The sequence below is a fragment of the Balaenoptera acutorostrata genome, chromosome 6 (assembly GCF_949987535.1).
Source record: "Balaenoptera acutorostrata chromosome 6, mBalAcu1.1, whole genome shotgun sequence".
NCBI classification, from domain to species: Eukaryota; Metazoa; Chordata; class Mammalia; order Artiodactyla; family Balaenopteridae; genus Balaenoptera; species Balaenoptera acutorostrata.
Window position 1 is genome coordinate 108,412,250 of NC_080069.1, and position 14,088 is coordinate 108,426,337.

General features: G+C 45.4%; 1 protein-coding gene across 3 annotated transcripts in view; it reads right to left on the bottom strand.

Moving 5' to 3' along the window:
* ASTN2 (astrotactin 2) overlaps window positions 1-14,088 on the bottom strand; it is a 913,616-nt gene that overhangs the window by 762,862 nt on the left and 136,666 nt on the right. For all 3 annotated transcript variants that reach the window (XM_057548646.1, XM_057548645.1, XM_028165454.2), the window contains exon 2: window positions 6,729-6,916. In XM_057548646.1, coding sequence (XP_057404629.1) covers window positions 6,729-6,916 — 188 coding nt within the window. The remainder of the gene's footprint in view (window positions 1-6,728; window positions 6,917-14,088) is intronic.

The window sequence follows — 14,088 nt, forward strand, 5'->3', positions numbered from 1 at the left end:
TTTCTGGGGGGAAAAAAAAAGTAAATGGGATTCACGAGGTATGGCTCACATATAAAAATGTACTTGGGATATTTGTACTTCCAAACTTCATCATGTCTTGGCAACAGTTATAAGCTTGAGGATCTCAACTTACAGATGGGGATACTAAGGCTAAGAAGGGAATGTGACCTGCTCAAGGTCATAGAGCACATGAGGGGCAGGGCAGGGACAGCTGAGTCCCAGGCCAGAGTTTTTTGTGCTATGTGTATCACATGATTTTCCTACCACTGGATTTTTGCTGTCATCTTTTTAAAAATATTCCTCTTAGTCATGATGTTTCCCCTTCTACTCTGCCTTCACTCTGAAAGGCTTTGGGTTCTCCCACCTTGGTTGCCCTGGGCATCCTTCATTAATATCACTTATAAATAACACAGCAATAGCACTTATTGTTATTTCTTGAATTGTGTCCCCACCAAAAAGATATGTTGGACTCCAAATCCCCAGTACCTCAGAATGTGACCTTACATGGAGACTGGATCTTTACATATAGAGGTAATCAAGTTATGATGGTGTCATTACGGTGGGCCTCAATCCAATGTAACCAGTGTCCTATAAAAAGGAGAAAATTTGGACACAGAGATAGACACCCACACAGGGAGAATGCCAGGAAGAACAGAGTTATCTTGCCACAAAAGCCCAGGTGCTATAAGAAGCTAGGGGAGAGGTCTGGAACAGATCCACATCTTGGCCTGCCCACAGCTTGATCTCAGATTTCTAGTCTACAGGACGGTGAGGCAGTAAATTTCTGTTGTTTAAGTCACTCAGTTTATGGTACATTGTCATGACAGCCCTAGGAAACATATACTTGTAAATAGCAGAGTCTTAACACTTATGACGACCTGACTCTGTGTCAGGCTCTAGCATATGTGCTTTATGTGTATCATCTTAGGTGATCCTCACAACAGCATCCTTTGGCAGGTATTTCCATCCTCACTCCATTGTAGATGAGGAAATGGAAGAAGCAGAGGGAAGGAACATGCCCAAGTCACATGGCCGGTAAGTCAGTTACGAACCTTGGGCTACCAGGTCCACAGTTCTTGCATGGTAGTTATATTCTCTATGCCTACATGTTCTCAAAAGTAGAACAGGAGTAATAATGACATCTATTGATTTAGGATTATCGGAAGGATTAAATGAGTTAACAATCTGTCAATGGCTATAACACTAACTAAGCATTATAACAGTGCTTGTTAGCATTATTATTTTAAGACTCTTCGCTGTCTTATTTCCTCATACATTTTCTACTCAGTTATTGTTTATCTTAACATATGATCCCCAAAAGTAAACACAATATTTCAAGTCTCACCTAGAACCTTCTAAAACTAGTTGCTCAAAAAACTGGTTTTTCATGAATACAACTTAAAACGTAAGACCCCTTTTAAAGATCAAATCCCACAGAGTTGGCTTGTTCTGACCCTGTGGTTGATTTTTTAGAGCCTTTTGGTTTTTTTTCTTTTTTTCTACCAGATAGGATTTTCATTGTTGGGTTTAGTGGGCAAGTAAAGCATTGCATGATTGAGTGATTAAATCAATAAACTAAGGAATGCATGATATGCTGTGAATGAATAAATGCAATGACTGGGGAAATGATCTAAAGCCATTTTTCACAGAAAGCTTTAAAATGTACTATCCCCATATCACACAGATCCTTTAAACAAAGCTACTGATTGAGAATGGTAATAATAATTTCTTAGATTTATGGGGCAGTTTATAATCCTCAAAGTGTTTTTCTATATATTATGCCATAGAATCATAGATCTTCAAGTTTGAAGGAACTACAATAGTCATCTAATTTAACTATTATTCCTCTCAAAATCCTGACAAATACGGCTTCTAGCCTTTGCTTGCATACCCTCAAAGACAAGGACCTCACTACCCTCTGACTCAGTCCCCTCCATTTCTGGAGAGCTCAAACACTTTGGAAGCTTGGTCCTTTGTAAGCCCTCCTCACTGGGGCCCACCAGTACAAATCTGTGGCATTTTCTGTGGGATGGTCCCTTTGAAAGAAACATGTCCTCAAAGGTCTTCTCTTCTCACACATCAAATCAAACATTTCCTTTCATCCCTTTGCTCAAAACATTGTGGCAGCAATATTCGTCACTGTTGTCACTACAGCTAACATTTTAATGACAGCTACCACTTTGTGAGCACTTACTGAATTTCAGGCACTGCACCATGCAGAATCACGCCCAAGAGCAAAGATTCTTATTAATTTGTGCAGACTGGAGTTGGAATCCCAGCTTTGGTACTCATTGGTGATGTGAACTTCAGCAGGTTATAAAATCTCACTAACTCCCAGGTTCCTCATCTGTAAATGAGGGACAGGAGCAGTATCTATCTTATAGAGGAACCAGAACAATTAAGTGGAATGCTGCATGTACCACACCTAGATTGTGCCTGGCATACAGAAAGTCCTCAGTGAGGGTAGCCATTGTTTTTATTATGCGTGTGTGACCTCATTCAGCAGTTAGAAAAAAATCTGAGAATTAGGAAATATTATTGCTATTTTACGGATGATGAGGTTGATTTGGCCAAGGTCATAAAGCCAGCAACAGAGATACTGTTTAACATTGGAGTTGACTCCCAAGTCATAACCCCTCTTAACACACCCATAGATTCCACATGAGGTGGGAGTCTTTGTATTAATTTGTCCATAACATCTTATAATTTAAGTCAGCAACTAATTCAGGGAGAAGAAAAATGATGGTCTGCTTTACAGATTAAGGGCAGAGGATCTGGAGTCTGCCTCTGTAGAACTAAATATTGGTTTTACCATTTAACCTTGACCAACTCACACCAATAGCTATTGATATTATTAACATCTCAGGTTCCACATCTATGAAATAAACATAACAATAGTATCCACCTTAAGATCCGTTGTAAGGCTTAAATTTAATAATGCATGTAAAACAAAATTTGGAACACTAGCTGGAATGTAGTGAATACTCAGTAAATGTCAGGTATTGTGAATATTTCTCTAGATCAGATAGCAAGATAGCAGCAAAAAGAAGACTCAGTCCAATGTCTCCTTACTCCTACATTAGAGTCCTTTAAAATTGCTGCACCGGTAGTAGTAATAGCCACATTTATTGTATACCCACAATGTGCCAGACTAGATATTAGGTACGATTTATATATTTCTTCCACTCTTCTCAATAACCCTGTGAGACTGGCAAGATCAGTTGTTTTATAGATAAACTGAGACTCAAAGAGGTGATGGAACTCCCAAGAGTAAAACCATCAGGAAGCAGGAAGCAAGAAAGACCATGCCTTCCGAACCTCTGCTCTGTTCTCTGCATCCATTGTGCCCCCCGCATGGCTGAGGCAGGCATGCGACTGCTCAGAGTAGCTGAAGTTGGGGCTGCAGACTAGATGAATGACCCTCTACTTTCTTCCTCTGCCCAGGGTTTCACCGAGTGCACCTCTTTGTTGCCTGACTCTTGGGATATTAATAGTCAGATGATGCAACCTTCTGGGATAAAGTAGATGCTCAACTCAGGGCTTAACAAGCCCAAAAGGGCATGCTGGTTCCACTCCAGCAGGCATGGACTGTAGCAGATTCCAGTGACTGAGCTGGAACCGGCTGCCCTGCGTGGGTGGGCAGGATGTTTATGCTGAGGAAAGCGGATGGAAAACATTGACTCTGACCTCCAGGTTTCTTTGAGATCTGACTGGATGATTTGGTCTTCTCACAAACCATCTCAGATCTTCACTGAAGATGATAACAACGCAAAGTTTGACAGAGGGAGAGTCATGGTGTCCTCAGTAGCCCCGTGACATGAGTTTGGAATCTTGGAAAAGCCTGGGCCCAGAAGTGCTTTCCTGTTAGCCACGCAGCCTTTGGCAAGTCAGTTAAACTCACTGAATCTCAGATTTTTCATCTGTGAAATGGGAAGGCAGGTCCCAGCCACCATGAATGCCATTTTAAATGTTTGGGATTTAAAAATCTAAGATTCAAGATTTGTTTTAAAAATTAAAAAGATTGGTAAGGTGGGAGTGGGGAGAACCAAACGCTCTTTTTGTTCTTGCTGAATTATCTGTGGCCAGAATGGCAAGGACAGAGTCTGAGGCACGGAGAGGTCTGTCCTCCAGGCCAAGCCCCGCTGTCTGGCTGGGGGTCCTGGACAAGCCCTAGTCTGTATTTGGACCTCAGTTTATCCATCTATGAAATGAATGGGTATAATACATCAGCACGTCTCCATAATAAAAGTGTGCCCAATAATAAAAGCTAATGCCCTTGTATGCCAAGCTCCTCTGATACAAGTGCTCTGATATACAGTAAGTATTAGTATAATCCTCATTTTTATAGATGACAAAACATGGCATAGAGGGGTTAAATACTTTGCCCAACATCACCCAGAGTGCTAAGTGGCAGAGTGAAACTTTAAACCCAGGGACTCGGGCTCAGGTGTCTATGCTTATAACCATGTCTTCCTACCTCTGTGTAGAGGGCAGGGTTCTCTGAGGCATGTCCCACCTCTGAGAGGCTGGGCTGCCATCAACAGATGCAAAGGGGACCAATGCTTCCTGGACAGGACTGTCTGCTGAGGGTAAGGGGAGGACAGGAAAGATAAAGATCTGGTAGCACTGAAGGGGGAAAGAATGGGCGGGACCACAGGGTGGTAGCCTTGGGCCACTCCAGCTTGCGGGCAGGGAGGGTCTAGAGACTGGCAACCTCCACGCGACCTACTCCACCAGCCACATCCTGAATTACAGGGAACTGGAGCGACATCTGGGTCTTAGTGAGTTCTTCTTTCCAAGCTAAACTCACTGAGCAGAAAAAAGTGAGAAACGCCTTTAGTCTTTGGGGAGGGGTCTGATTTAACCAACACTAACACTGGGCATGGAAGCAGAGAAAGCCCATGCAGGACTCACTGATCATTGAGATAATACTGTCTAGGCCACTGGGTTATGGGAATGACGGAGGTGAGTAAACGCCATGCCGAACAAAAAATGCTTAATAAATATTAGTTCAAACCGAGTCTCACTCAGACACTAAAAGAAGAGCCGTCACGCCCATCAGCCCCAGGCCGCTTGAGGAACTCAGCAAGTACCCTGAGAGGGTGCTTACAAACTTGCAACCCGAACTTAGCATGCAGGCACCCACTTGGCTTGGCACGTGGCTGCATCACTCGCTAAATATAAAAATGGGAAAAGTCTATCACACTCATTCCGTGAATAACACAAAGGCCTTGATTTGTTCCCCCACGTGATGAGCATACGTTAGGTCCAAATTTAACGTGGCTGTCTGGCTGGGGTGTGTGTGTGCTTTTCCAAAAAGAGAAAACTTCCAAGCACTTACTCAGCCCTAATGAGAATGTCTAATGCACAGTGCAGGTTGAAGAGGGACTGGGAGAACAGAGCCCAAAAGGCAAGATCTGCTCCACTGTAGGCTCTTGGTAAGTACTGTTGACTATTGAATGGAAGGAAAAAATGAAGGGCTGGGTTATAGCCCTCTTTTGCTGAGTGGCCTTAGGTCAATCACTCTACCTCTCTGAGCCCTACCTTCCTCACACATAGGTTGGGAATAACTTTTCCTACCCTCTTGCATCTGGCAGAGCTGTGCTAAAGGTAAAAAGGGGAAAATAACGTAAGCACGGCTTCAGGAGTGAAAAGCACTAGAGTGAGGTCAGCTGTAGCTATTATCTGATCTCTTCTTGAGCCAATTAGACCCTGTACATTCTGCACATTGCATTGTTTTCTATCTACTATGCAAAGCCATTAATTACAGCTTTTCTAATACATCATTAATGTGAATCTACATACACTTTAGACTACCATTCAGGCGATTTCTGTCCTAGCATCCTTTTCTGAGGAGGCAGCAGCCTCAGAGTGTTCCAGATCCTGGGGCCAACAGACAACAGATCTCTCTGTGTCCATAACTTCATCTCTAACATGGAAGTGACATGCCTGACTTCTTGGTGAAAATGCAATGAAATCACGTCCATGAATGTGCCTGGTGCAGTGCTTCACATATGGTGGATAGTCAAAACATTCTTACATTGAGAGAGAGAGAGTGTAGAGGACATAGTTCAGTTTTTGTAGCCAGATACACATGGGTTCAAATACCCAAGAGCAGCTCCGTCTCTTCCTAGCTATGTGACCTTGGGTAAGTTTCTCTACCCCTCTGACTCAGTATTCACAGCTATAAAGTGAGGGTAATGGAGGGGGCTTTGGTGTGTGACAGCCCCGGCTCTGCCCAGTCCAGCTCCAGGGACCACCATGCACGGTCTACACTGCAGGGGCTGTTGTGAGTTAAAGCACCTGGCACTTCAAGGGCACTTGGGAAAGGGCAGCCCCATTCCAATTTTGTTTGTTCAGTCATTCTTGGAACGGCCGGTTGTGGAGCGCTGAACCTCAGCCCTCGGCAAAGCAGGTCAAGCACGTGACAGATGTTAAACAGCTATTCCCAGAGATGTCGGCCAAAAGGCCAAGGAGTTGGAGACCCTTTATTTTCTCCTCTGAAGCACAATTAGTTTGTCACAGCTGACAGATGATGGACGAGTATGCATCAGTCCAAGTGACACCACGGGATCCATCCGACCTTCTGTTTATCATTCTAACCTCTCGCACTTGGCCAGCTCCTTCCCTCCACCTGCTGGCAATCCCCTGCCTCCTGCCGCGGTCTCTCCACTCGCCCTTCCCTTTAGCCACCCCCCAAAGCCCCAAGTGCGTTCCCACTCACTCACCATCACAGAGATGTGGAGGACGTGCATCTGCTCCTCTACAATCTCCGAGGGCTCCTGGAGGGTGGGGGCAGTGGCCCGGGCCAGCTGCCCGGAGCTGCTCATGGAGACGTGGAAGTACAGGGTGCCGTTCTCCAGCCACTGCTGTCTCCAGTGCACCAGCGAGATGTCCGCTGCCGTGCCTGACATCTCTGCAAGACAAGACCCAAGGTGCTGGGTGAGCGGCAGGCCTGGCCTCGGCGCTCCGCGGAGGAGAGGGGCCACGTGTGTTCAGGAGCTCTGAAGGCACCTACCTGTACCAGGTTGCCTCTCCCCACGTGGCATCTCTGAGCCAGAGACCATCACTTCCACTTACAGATGAGTCGACTGTAGCCAAGGTTATCCCCAAGCAACAGAGTGGCAGAGGCAGGATTCGAACCCAGGTCTGCCTGGTGCCCTTTTGGTACCAGCATGCGTGACAAGGTAGTTCATTCTACTCCCACAGTGGAGGCGAACTAAGCAAGAGGTGACTGTGCTTACGTTCTTCTGGGGCCACAGAACTACAAGAAGGTGAAGGGAGGACACCTCTGAAGAATGGGAGCTCAGAGTGTGAACTCTTCAGAAGCTGAGCTGGAAATGCTCGTGGCACAAATGCAGAACCTCAGAGCCGGCAAGGCCCAAAAGAACATCTGGCCCAGCTGAGATACCTCAGCATCACCCCTTAAGGGAAAGGAGCTTGGTAAGTGGGTTGTTCTGAGCCATTTCTCCTGCTTCAGTCAGAGCCACTCCATTTTTTCCCTCATATTGTATATACTGTACTCTCAAGCAAGGAAGTACTGGCACAAAGGTTTCCATGGCTTAAAAATACTTGAAAACCCTCTTTCCTACTTCAATGTTCTCATATAACCAATGGGAAGTTAGGACTTTCTAGTCAATTGTAAGGTCACCTGACTTGAACTTCCTAACTCTTGCCTCTGTGCTGTTTTTCCCTCTGAAAATACAAAATAATAAGTATCACTTTAATAGTACTTCCAGTCAATGTAATTGTACCAATATAGCTTCTTATTAAGAAGGGTGAGAGCATACAGTACCAAAAGCGTCCTTGCAGTGGGATCATACAATCTTTTCCTAGTGCTATCTGCTAAAGGGATGTGTCCCTGAAAATAGTTTGAAGGACAAGGCCTATCAGTGTGTCCTGTGAATAAAGGGGAAGGGTGATGGGGTTGGTGAATTATCAGATCTTTCCTCAAGTGAGAGTTACTGTAGGAAACAGAGGCAATCAATCCATCAATAGACAAGTGGCCTTAATAGTGTCTGACGCTTGGACCTCTGGACGAAGCTATAGAAGTGACCTAGAGACAGTATTTCTACAGTCCCCAAAGACCTCATGTACATGCACACAGACATGAGCTTGAGGAGGATTGATGAGGAAGACGAGTTAGAACTTCTTCTCTAGTCAGCTCACCCCATGCCCACGGCAGCCCCCATCACACCTGGTGACACTGAATAAAAGAGTCACCTTGAGATGAGATGATGATATTTGCTCACCAAATTCTACTGAATTATTCTTATATGGTCCATTCCCAGTAGACTCTAACTCCTTCAGTTTCACAATCAAAAGTCCTTCGGGGAAGAGCATCTGGCACTTAATATGTGCTATAAAAAGTTAGCTATTAATATTTATTATCATTATTATTATTAATAGGGACAGGATCTAATTCACCCTTCAGACGCTCTTGAGACATTCTTGATTGCCTGCTTTCTCTCCCACTCTTTATCCAGTCCATCAGGAAATCCTTCAAAAGGCATCCGAAATGCAACCCTTCTCAGCTCCTCTACTGCAAGCCACCTGGGCCAAGACAACCTCCTCTCTTGCCTGGCTTACTGCAAGGGCTCCTTAACTTGACTCTTTTCTTCCACCCTTGCCTCTTCTGTCTATATTCCACCAGAAGCCAGAAGAATCCTGCCACAGCATAAGTCAGCTCACGTCACCACTCTGCTCTAAACCAACAGCCTCCCACCTCATCCCAAGGCAAAGGCAAAGTGGCTGGAATATAGTAAGTTATTAGTGCAAGTGAAAAGCTGCTTGGGCTTCCCTTGTTGCAGTAAGAGTGGAACAGGGCTGGAGATCATCTCAGGAGTACATCGGCTCCTAGAACTTAGGCCCCAAAGGGCCCCCAGAGCACCCTGTGTGGCCCCGGGGAGGAGAATGGCTGGGAGCCTAGTCTATGAAGCACATCTCTCCCCAGCACCTTCTCTCCCCAGCCTCCCAGCCTCAGCATCGGAGGACGTGGAAGCAGCTTCTCTGGCAGCCGGCCAGCTGGGCCAAGGCAACGTGAAGACATTATGGTGAATGGCCTTGCTCAGTGCCTTGCTCATTTTTCTCTCTGTGCATCAAAGCCAGAACCAGATGTCCAGGGAACCCAGCGCTGGGATTTGCCTCTGGAAATTGTTGTCTCTCATTAAGCAGCTCAAGAAGGAGGGTCTGTGTGCTGTCAGCTGGGCAGGCACTGACTGTGTTCAGAGTCCCTGCAATAGCACCGGCAGAGAGCCCCAAGGCAGGCCACATCTGGTTGACACAGCCTGGGACAGGAGCAGGCAGAGGAAGCGGAGGAATCCTTCCTGAAATCTGCACCCCTTACTTCTGGAGCTCTCCCCACCCGTGCCTGAAACCCCACCATTAAAGGAGCTTGCCATCCCCGTGTTCAGATTAGAAAACAGAGGGCCACGCAGGGTTAGTCACTTGCTTAAGGTCACTGGTGAGCTGGTACCCAGCTGGACCCAGTGGATTTCCACTCTATATAATTTCTACTATGCCAGTTGCTCTTATAACATCTCCTTTTCCTTGACTAAATTAGCCCATGAACCAATTGAGCTCTTTGTTTGCTACGGCGATGAGTGCACAGTCAGCAGACAGTAAACGTTAAATGATAATAACAGTGTGTGAAACACAGTAAATATTGACTCACAGAGAACAGCTCTGGCCTTACTCTATTACAAAGAGGGAAAAAAAAACACAAAAAACTACTGTTGGGAAGGGAGAAGGGGCATGAAACCTCAGAGGGAAAATTGCCTCAGCGGAAGCAGAAGGTCTTGGTCATTTGTTCTGTCCTTCATTCATTTATTCATGTGTTTCTTTGTTTAGGCACTCAACACACCTTACTGAGGACTTACTCAATAGCAGGTGGCTTAGTAGCTTGGAATCCGGAGTGAAATGAGACATAGCTTTGCCTTCGGGAAGCTCACAGTCCTTTAATAGCAGAAATTCTACCCCTGCCCCATGTCACCGTGCACACAGGTGCACGCTTTCCATTTAATGTGACCCAGGACACCCCCCGCATCATCCGCTCATCGCATGCCCCAGCTCTACAGGAATTACAACTACTCCCCACACAGGCCAGGCTTCCTCTTGTCTCAGCACATACAGACTTTCTGTCCAGTGTCTCTGGAACTCTCCACCCAAAGCTTGCAAGCTGGCTTCTTCTCAGCCTTTGTCTCTCAGTCCAACTGACACCTACTCAGAGAGGCCATGCCACTCTTACGTAAAGTACTCCTCTCCAAAACTATAGTTCGAAAAGATCCATGCACCCCTATGTTCATAGCAGCACTCTTTACAATAGCCAAGACATGGAAGAAATCTAAATGCCCATTGATAGATGAATGGATAAAAAAGATGTGGTACATATCCACAAAGGAATATTACTCAGCCATTAAAAGAAGGAAATAATGCCATTTGCGGCAACATGGATGGACATAGCAATTATCATACTAATTGAAGTAAGCCAAAGACAAATATCATACAGCATTGCTTATATATGGAATCTAAAATTAAAAAAAGATACAAATTAACTTACTTACAAAACAGAAATAGATCCATAGATATAGAAAACAAACTATGGTTACCAAAGTGGAAGAGGGGGAGGGATAAATTAGGAGTTTAGGATTAACATATACACACTACTATATATAAAATAGATACACAACAAGGACTTACTGTATAGCACAGGGAAATATACTCAATGTTTTGTAATAACCTATAAGGGAAAAGAATCTGAAAAATATATAATAAAACTGAATCACTGTGCTGTAGACATGAAACTAACATGACATTGTAAATCAACTATACTTCAATAAAAAAAAAGATTAAAAATAACAAAGTACTTCTCTCCATACACATGCCCTCTCTATTGTACCGCCTTTACAAACACTTTCTATGGAACTTATCACTATTAGAATTTTACTTCATGTATTTTCTTGAACACGCATTTAATACGTGTCTCTCCAGGATGGCAGGGACCCCGTGTGTCTTATTCCTGCCGCATTTCAAGTACTTCGGCACGTATAAGTGATCAATTAAAAAAATACTGGATTGCTGAATGATGAATACACACACACATATACACTCATACACACAAGTGTTTATACATATCCATAATAAGATGATGAAAGCAGTGTCGAGTTTCATTAGGGAAATAAAGAAAAAGTAAAGGTCCATTGGGAACTCGAGGGTGGGACAGGACTTTCCCAGCTTTGAGACAAAGAACCACTCCCAAAACGTGGTAACATGAGTGTTGCAGAGGATGGGCATCTTGTTAGCCCTTGGAGGAGAGAAGGAGGCAGAGAGATGGGCTGGGTGGCTGGGTATCTCAGGGCAGTGAAGCCACATGCACAAGAAGGAGGGCAGTAGAATGTCAGGGTGGGAATATGGTTCAGACATAGAGTTAAGAGCTTTGGATGTCTGGCAACAGAGTATACATTTTTCAGCATGCAGCAGGGAATCAGCGGGTAGACTTGCTCCGAGAGCCGGTCCTGGGTCCATTAAAAACAGGTCAAAGAAACAGTAGCATAACCAAGGCTAGGTTCTTGAAATTCCCTGATGATTGATTTTCCAATTGCATTTTCCCTCTCCTCTTCCGCTAGCCCCTGCATATAAACATTTCATTGAAGTCTTCAAGTCATATTACGATCAAACTTAAAGCAAAAGGCAGACTAAACGCATTTGGTTGGTAACAAAGATGATTCCCATAAAGGCAGATTATGCTGACATGATGAATATAAAATGAAACAGCAGATATTAAAGTGGGAGAATTGGTGTACCATGCCTTCCGGCGGTAGACTGACTCCAATGCCTGCCCCCCTCCCACCCCGAAGAGCTTAGTTTAATATTGGAATCGTAAAGAAACCCAGGGATTGCCTCTTCACCTTTCACTGTTCTCCCCACATGGGCTGCAACTCGTGAAATATTCAATAGGCTCAAATCCCCTCCGCTGGCCGCTAAAGCCAAGCAAGAGGATCAGCCTTCATCAGTGATTCTGGGAAGACCTCCACCCTGCCTCAGCAGCCACGGATGCCTTTCAGCCTCCTGGAAAAGAAATAAAAAATCCCAAAGGCGTGTTGTGGTTTTAATTGGCTTGTTCTCCCTAATCTATGGCACTCATTGTATTTTTATTTAATTCCTGAAGGTCATTATGAAAATAAGCAGCTCTTCTGATCACCAGCCATCTTGGTAACGTCTCCCAAGTGGCTAACTAACCCATCTTCAGATTCCACAGCACCAGCTGACCCTCCTGCAGATTATTCACGTAAGGCCAGGGAGCGCTTCTGATGAGTTTGCAAATGGTCTTTGCCTCGCCAGGATGGGGAAAGCAGATGTTCTGTGAGATGAACTCACTGCCTAGGTAGAAGGAGCTGGGAAAGGTAGTGACACTGACTTCACGCACCCCTGACATTAGCTGTTCCAGCCTCCATGGGCGGTCACCTCTACGCAGTAAGTCCTTGAGGAGTGGGCTTGGGAAATAGATCTCAAATACACACCCTTCCTTATCATCTCTACAATATCAATCTCTACATTGTTATCTCTAAGTGGTTGCCTTACCGCAAACCTTTATCATCTCTCTTGTGGACTGCTTCAAATGGCTCTGTGCCAGTCAGTGTCTCATCAGAAAAGAGAAGACACACTCAGTAAGGTGACTGAGAAGTGTTTAATAATGGGACCATTTACAAAGGCTTTGGAAGTGTCTTAGGGTTCTCAGAGACACAGAAGCGATAGAACATATATAGCTATATAGAAAGAGACTTATGATGAGGGGCTCGCTCACATGATTATGGAGGCTATGAAGTCCCACAGTCTGCCATCTTCAAGCTGCAGGCCCAGGAGAGCCAGTGGTGTGGTTCCAGTCCAAACCCAAAGGACTGAGAACCAGGGGAGCCAGTGGTGTAAGTCCCAGTCTGAGCCAAAGGCCTGAGAACCAAGAGGGCTAATGTCAGGGGGCAGGAACAGATGGATGTCCTGGCTCAGGCAGAGAGCAAATCTCCCCTTCCTCCACCTTTCGGTTCTATTCAGGCCCTAGAGGGATTGGATGATGCCCACCTACACTGACAGAGGCCTTTATCCTTTACTTAGTCTACGCATTCAAATGCTAATCTCTTCCAGAAACACCCTCACAGACAAGCTCAGAAGTAATGTTTTGCCAGCTCTCTGGAAATCCCTTAGCCCAGTCAAGTTGACATATGAAATTAATCATCACAGGCAGGGTTAAGGCCAAGCAATGATGAAGCACCTCAAAGCTGGCAACAGCAAGGCGCTGTCACCATCCTAGGCCTGAAGGGGCAAAGGGAGGGAGGCTTCTATCACCCTGAAAGAGCCATAGCTTTAGGAAAGGGCTGCTAGTCAGCTGCTGTGGCTTTCAGGTAGTATTGAATTCAGGGGTGAGGTGGCTGGAAGAAGGACCTCAGTCCTTGTCTTCTTTGAAGAAAGAATTTAGCAAAGAGATCAAGATTGTGAAACAGATAAAGCATTTAATATATGCTTTAATAGAAGCAGTGGGCATGTGGAAGAGCACACAGGTGAACTCAGAGTGAGTTGCCCCCAATAGGGGCAACTCAGGTCGCTTACGGGGGAGGCAGTCTTCCAGGTGGTCTCTGGCCAATCATCTTGCTTGTGCCCATATTTGGCCTGACTCAGGGTCCTTCCTGGTGGGTGTGCACATCTCCCAGCCATGATGGATTCCAACGCGAAGGTTTCTGGGAGGTTGGCAGGACATATTAAGGGTTGGTGTCTCCTCGCTCCTTGGGCTCCTCCCTAGACTGAGGACCCTCTCTGCACATGTGTTGGGCTGGGAAATCCCCTTGACCACAGGAATGAGGAAATTGTGGTCGCTTTGCACCCACCCACTCAGGGCCCAAGGCACCTGCTAGTATCTTATCTCAAAGTGTCAGCAGGAGACTGGCTGCAGCTGCTCAGCCTGGGGCCCACCTATCTCCTACCTCAGTATAATCCAGCAGAATAACCTAACTCTGACAAGGCATGACCAAGCATGGAGGTGATGGGGTAATAAATGCTTCAACCTCACCCTCCTTGTACCTGCTAATCTCTTGCAGGTGC